General features: G+C 40.9%; 1 protein-coding gene across 1 annotated transcript in view; it reads left to right on the forward strand.

The window, feature by feature from the left end:
• The window catches only part of LOC123516812, a 35100-nt gene extending 30277 nt beyond the window's left edge, over nucleotides 1-4823 (forward strand). The window contains exons 2-3 of the mRNA XM_045276497.1: nucleotides 1913-2071; nucleotides 2408-4823. Coding sequence (XP_045132432.1) covers nucleotides 1913-2071; nucleotides 2408-2613 — 365 coding nt within the window. The 3' untranslated portion in view covers nucleotides 2614-4823. The remainder of the gene's footprint in view (nucleotides 1-1912; nucleotides 2072-2407) is intronic.
• The last annotated feature ends 2677 nt before the right edge of the window (nucleotides 4824-7500 follow it).

Consider the following 7500-nt stretch of genomic DNA (forward strand, 5'->3'; position numbering starts at 1 on the left):
CTTCTTCTTCCTCTTCCTCCTCTTCTTCCTCCTCCTCCTCCCCTTGTCTCTCACGCTCGCCGGACGGATGTAGGCATATGAATAGTAATTACTTGAGGTGAGTCACGCTCGGTATCCAGTCTGAAATCGTACAGGCACGTCAAGGAACAGCTAACCTTGCACTCAAAATAGCGGTGGTGTTTCTTTCAACGCTGCCGCATTTAGAGTGACATTTCCTAGAGAGAGAGAGAGAGAGAGAGAGAGAGAGAGAGAGAGCTATAATTGGTCGATATCTCAGAACTCTACACCATTCATTTTTCATAACGCGGTTCCTATTCTCCTTTCCTCTCGTTCAGTACAAATCGAAGGTCAGTTGCTCACTTTACTTCACCTCTCACTGCTGGTTCCGGCAAGTCTTTACCCTCACTCGCTGGTCCACGAGAGACACGAATGAAGTCGACGGTTAAAGAGATAAAAGACCAACTCCACAGTCACTCCCTTTTTTTCATTTGCTAGCTAACCAACATCTTTGATCGCTGGGGGTTTTTTCGTTTGAGGGCGTACCAAAAAAAAAGGAAAAGGAAAAAAACTGGTAAGACAACAGGGCCAATTCCACAGTGTTTATTGCAAGCTATTCAACCCAAACACTTCACATATTGGTAAGCTCCCGAACAAATAGGAAACTGTGAAACTGTCTCAAATACGTGTAGATGCAGCAGACCTTCTCTCTTTTCTTCTTTTGTATATTTCGTTCTTCTTAATGGAAAAGAAACAAGACTTCGAAGTGTAAAAAATAAAAAAAAAAGATTGCCAAGCTCGTACATCTGAATGGAATGAATACGTAATTTTTAAATCATTTCATATACATCGCCATTATTTTCTTTTCCTTCTATAGCTGTGTGTATCTTTTTCTTTTTTTTACTTTTCTTTTTTTGTGTGTCTCTTTGCCTCTTTTTATGAACACGAGAAGACTAGAGAGCATCAAATTCGAGCTGGAAAAAAACGAACAGAGAAACTTTATACCTTCAATGACGAATATATATAGTACATCTTTACAATCACACATTTACAAAAAAAAAACCTCGAACCAAGAAAAAAAAAGAAAGAAAAGGATCAAGCAACCATCTCGACTTATCCAATAATTTTTTTTCTTTTCTTCCTGACTGCAATCAATCAAGAGAGGAGTAATTTGACCAAGACACCATGACCTTACTGCATGACAGCTCGAATTTGTAAACCTAACCTAACGTAACCCAACCCAGCCCAACCCAACCAAACCTAACTTTACCCTTGACCTTAGGCTGACCTAACCTAACCCGATTAACACTTTACCTGTTTATTGTGGTTCCTTTGAAATCTGCCGGGAAGGGAAGGCGTGCGTGGGAGAGACCAGTGAAGCTGTGAGTGCGTGGCGGTGTGTGGTAGTGTGGTAGTGATGTGGTGAGTGGTAGTGTGTGGTGGTTTAGTAGTGTGATAATGTGTGGTAGTATTGTGGTGTGTGGTGGTGTGTGGTGGCGGGGTGGTGTGTGGTGTGTGGTAGGTGCACGGTTCTTCCTTGGAGTCTACCACTAACTAATCGATCGGTGCAGGCTGGGTGGTTGTGCCTGTGTACGTGTTCTGTCTGGTTAAAACAGGAACGTATAATCTTCTTTCTTTTTTTTTTCTCTCTTTCTTACTTTCTTTATTTTCTTCTTCCTTCTTTTTTACTTCAAGTCGTGAAGAAAATATGTCAAGAAACTTTGCCAGAGGAACCATTACTGCTGCAGAAGAAAATACTGAATAGAAACACTGTCAGCGCAAGCAGGACAATATAAGACGCAGCACACACACACACACACACACACACACACACACACACACACACACACACCATTGCTTTGAGCCAAGACAAGATTCATTGAGCCAGTGAGTGACCTTGAACTGTCCCCGCCAGGTCTGGGTCTCCACTGCTGGGCGTGCAACAGCGCCTTCGACCCCCGCTGCGGCGAGACCCACTTCGACTCAAGCACTCTGGACACCGTTGACTGTAACCAGCTGGAACATGAGCACTTGAACACTGAGCCCATCTACTGCAGGAAGATCATCCAGAGAAGTAAGTGGCTAAAGTTGAACCTCTACTCATTAATTAAGAACGTAAAAACACAAAGGTAGTTACGCCGGCGGGTTTGCGCCTGGCACTTCGTGTATAAAGCTGAATGATCACAGTTGCCCATGAACTGATATAATTCTTACTTTAAAGCTCCCTACTGACTCAGCATTAACAACCACACTGAAATTCTACTCTTGAGTAGCTACACTTACTGGATACACGATTACGTCATGAATTAAAGTGGCTGGTTATGACACACACACACACACACACACACACACACACACACACACACACACACACACACACACAGATACTGATTTTTTTTCTTCCCTACAGTCAAAGAGCATGTGAGGACTGTGCGAGGCTGCGGGTGGCTGGAGGAGACGAAGGCGAAGCCCGGAGAATGCTACACCAGGACGGGCACCAAGGACGTCATGGTTACCTACTGCCACTGTGACTCTGACGAATGCAACTCCGGTAACTCTGTGCTGGCGTCGCTGGGACTATCCGCAGTGTTCCTGGCCCTCACACGACTCTTCTAGGCGTGGCAGCGTGAGGTGCCAAGTATCACCAGCATCACTACGGCCACTAACTTGATTAAGTTAGGTGAACAAAACTCATTGACTCGCCTGTAGTATCGCTGACGTACGAAACGTATCCGTTGAATGATAAAACAAACGTGGTTGTAACGATTCGGTAAATATGATTGCGCTGCATTAACCCTTTCCAGTCCGTAACAGGGAGAAACCAGCGGCTCCAATGCCTTTTGGATGACTTTCCAACACTAAGTTTTTCTATTTTGCTCATGTCGTCGCAGCCTTATATAATATAATAGTGTTGTTCCGTAAAAAGAAAGTAATAAAAGATGGTAGTCGTTCAGTAGTGTACGTTGCAAATCATCGATGGTCGATTCATTAAAAACAAACTTTCTAACAAGATTCGTTGGGCGCGACATGAAACAAATGCAACATGGAAGTGGATCTATCCACGGTGTTTATAGAGGGGCGCGGCCCATTGGAAGGCCGCGGCGGCCGCGAGTGTGGGCCGCACTGAGGGTGAGGCACAGGGCCACCACATGTACATGTACGTCTTATTTTGTTTACCTTCAGTGAAGGTGGGGAGCATACCTGCCTGCACTCAGTACTACACGTGCAGCATTGTACACTTTGGACCGCATGTGAAGTGTGTACGTACGTATAAGTGTGACGCAGCACTGATTCAGGACGGGCCACCAGCCTGCCACCCATGGTGCCTGGGCGCTCCCGGGCTGGCAGGGGTGGGCCCGCGGATCTCAACGAGTGTCGCGTGGCATGAATTACAACCTGCTGTACAGTACATATGAACAACCCGGAGCACGAACATCTGGCTGCTACAATCCAGCAGTTGGCGTGCTAAGGCGGGTCGCGCGATGCGCATCAACACATGTGGGTTGTAAGACATTCCCTCAGACAGCTTCGTTTGCGTGGCGACTCGCCGTTTTGAGTAAATTTTAGGTTGTTCCAAAATCTGTCAACTGTATATAATTGTGTCACATTTTCCAATTCAGAGTGCATTATTGTATTACAGTTTGCATCAGCATTTAACTTATTCTAGTCAACATCTTCATTTATCTTTAGTCATTTGATATCATAATTAAATTACATACTTGGTTACATTGATCTAGTTGGAGAGAGTCGTGCAGGTGTAATGGTGCCCATCATTGCGCCGCGTATGCAGATCAACCCAGCGGTGGTCGGGGTGCTGAGGTTGTCTGGGGCTGTCGGTGGTGAGCGAGTCACAACTGATCTCCTTGGCGGGGGTTAGAAGCCAGTCGATGTAGGATTATGTTCAGCCTCTGCCTTACATAGACAGTGGAAGATGTAAGTTTGATGTAGAGTTCCACACTGCCTTTTGCACCTGTTAAGCATACTCTGACCCCTTTGTGCATTTTATTGTAAACTTTGTTCTTTGATGCATTGTGAGATGAGGGTCTGGCACACTGACTGTTGTCAACGTAGAGGTCAACCAGCAGCCACGCTGGCATGATGCGTTAGGCTTGTATCTCACAAGTAATGACTGTTTCTGTACAAGCTGAATGTTACTGGGTGACCAGTACCGCATACATATTGTTCGGGTAGCGGATAGCTGAGCTGTTTACGAGACTAATGTTTACCTTTTATTGACTCAGCAAAATAAAATAGTTGTATGCTTTGGTTATGACCCAGCACACTGAATACTTCATATTCACAGACGTTTTAGTGCAAATGATGAATAACTTCACATGTAAGTTAGCATAATGTGTACATAGATGAGTAGAATTGAGTCTATAACTAATGCTCTTAAGTGGAATGCTCTGCCTTGTAAAAAGCAAGTTCAAATCATGCTTGGTAAGCTAGAAGTCACACCGACTCCACCACAGAGACGTCATCAGGATTGGTTGACATGACGAGACAACCAGCATCTGGAAGAAGGGTCTCTGTAGCTACAGTTGGCCCCAGACAATGGCATCAAGCACCACATCAACACCTTTCCTCGATAGTGTTTCGGCTTCTACAAATATTAATATGTATTTTTTTCTTAACTGCCTAAAGTTAATTCATTTATATATTTTGCGTTAACTGAGGTGTGTTCATGAAAAGCTAACAAAAATGCCTTAATCCTTCACTTAAGGTGTAGTAAAACAGTTTGTATATTGTAAATATACTCGTTATTTTCATGAGCAGATCTACACAGTAAAACCTCACTAATTTGATGTAATAACAAAGAATTACCAGAAAAAAATAAATCACAATGGTACATTAAAACATTTATTTTCAAAAAGTCTCACACACACAAGCAACTGAAACTGTTATATGTAAAGAGAATTTTGGACCACAACTAAAGTTAGAATCATAATTCATCTTCCTGTCCATTCATTCCAAAGCAAAGTCCACATTCCCATGTACATGGCATAACATATATATATATATATATATATATATATATATATATATATATATATATATATATATATATATATATATATATATATATATATATATATATATATATATATATATATATATATATATATATATATATATATATATATATATATATATATATATATATATATATATATATATATATATATATATATATATATATATATATATATATATATATATATATATATATATATATATATATATATATATATATATATATATATATACTTAAATTCAGTAGTGGTTAGAGTATTTTACCTATTATTGCCGATAACAGGTGTGTGTAATTCACTGTAATGGAATGTCATGTTAATTTTTGCACATGTAAAAATGTAAGTCATGTAAAGCAAATTATTTATTTGTGTTGCATTCATCAAACTCATTGTACTCTGTGAAGGTGATTGGCCTGCCTCTCTCTCTCTCTCTCTCTCTCTCTCTCTCTCTCTCTCTCTCTCTCTCTCCTAATTAGCTCCATGTTCCCGTCTGGCGGAACGAGCTCCTGTACTCGCCACTGGCCTGCCGCACACTGTTCCAAGGTTATGAATGTTTTATGTAGAAAACAAAAATATGACGGACATTTGGTCTTGAATGTCTCCAGAACATTTCTTTGTCAATTTGGTGTCTCTTATTTTACACTTTACTAAAATGTATGTGACATGAGAACAACTCTGTCCCGTTCTGTGCATGCCACGCCACGCCCTCCCCGCGGGGCACCTCGTGCGTGCGGGTCTCTGTGAACAAATTGCCCATTAAGTACCTGCACGCAGTTCAATCGTGAGTAAACTATTTATTAGTATTTGTGATTCATGAGTAAGGTAACAGTTCCTATGAAGTTCACATAACCTCAAAACCTTATGACACCATGTCACTATCACTTCCCTTCAGTTTGGCGAGCTGCTTCACTTCAGCACTTGAGATGCTGGTTCTGGAAATTACATCAAATCATTGAGGTTGTACTATTCGTGCATGGTCATGTCGTTGCTTCTCTTTTCTGAATTATTGCCGTCAAGAGACAGAGATTGGGTTGTACTTATCACAGGTAACAGCAAAGAAAAAAAATATAAAGTGTGCATATATCGGAAAACAATCGTCAAATTCTTATCAGGGGTTATAGAATAATGAAAGATAATCCTTGGCAGTATTTTTCTATCAATTGATATTTTAACGAAATGGTCCGTACTTGTGACAACACAGAACTCACCACGTATGTAATATACTGTAAGATATTCCCTAACTTGCCGCTGTGTGGATGTCATGTCAACGTGTTCCAAGTTTTTTTTTTTTTTTTCAGGCAATGTGCAATATCTCTGTATTTGACTTCATTATGTAAAAGTTCTCTGAATGGAATATTTAGCATATTTCCCTGTGATTTTATTGTGTGTCACCATGAGGACTGTCCATCAGAGAAGCTTCCACCTCGTCATCCATGGAGTTCCCTCGACCATTACCCATCACTGTGAAATAATAGTTCCAAAGGAACAAGCTACTTCATGTGCATTGTGCTGTGTTCATATGTACAGTGTGTAACAACGTGTTCAGGAACTGAGCACTTTGGGATAGCTTAATTTTGCATTGATAAAATAAGTAACGATGGATTGCTGGGGGAAAATCCTGCTACAAAACAAAGGTATAGAGGAGGCAAGTAACTGCGGCGCCAGGCAAAGAGCATGGCATTGATCATTTAGTCTGGTTGGACGAGTCACATTTCTTACTCTGTTATCTTCACTACTACTCGTCTTATTCCTTAACAATTTTACGAAATATTTCCTACAAACACCCGGAACACCTGTCCGAGGGTGTCGTGTTTGTTTCCACACCACACACTTAGGTTCGTGTAAATGATCTCTTAAACATCATCTATTTGGTTCTTGTTTAATTTTTCTGTCCAACGTTTTCATGAAGAAATTAAATTTTCAAATGATTTATGAAGTGTCAGTAATGTGACTCAGAAAGTCTTGTCATCTCCTGCATGGTGACGCGATCTTGGGTATCTGCATCTTGATAGTTGTGTATAATAATCCATTACAGTTTGTAGCAGCAAGTTATAGACTCGTCATCACGAGAACGACATACTTTTCCCTTTACAATGTCTATTTTATATGTTCAATGCCTGGAATCTCGGTATACACAGGACAACTGGAATCCGAATTTGTTGGAAAACCTGTCAAAGTTTATCTTTTTTTCTGTAATAACAGTAAAACACTCCTCTCATGAGATCCTGAATAATAAAGTTATTAGTGTGCCATGTACAAACAGCTGGCCTTTCAATATCCGCAATACATCAGTGTGACAACTTCTCGCCATTACGAGTATGACACCCCGACTACTCTTTCCTTCATGCATTTATCAGTCTCTTCATTGTTACGCTTTTGCGAAATGTCTGAGATAGTATATGTTTCAGTTTTAACAGATAGAGAGAGAGAGAGAGAGAGAGAGAGAGAGAGAGAGAGAGAGAGAGAGAGA

Source organism: Portunus trituberculatus, chromosome 41 (genome assembly GCF_017591435.1).
Source record: "Portunus trituberculatus isolate SZX2019 chromosome 41, ASM1759143v1, whole genome shotgun sequence".
Classification (NCBI taxonomy): Eukaryota; Metazoa; Arthropoda; class Malacostraca; order Decapoda; family Portunidae; genus Portunus; species Portunus trituberculatus.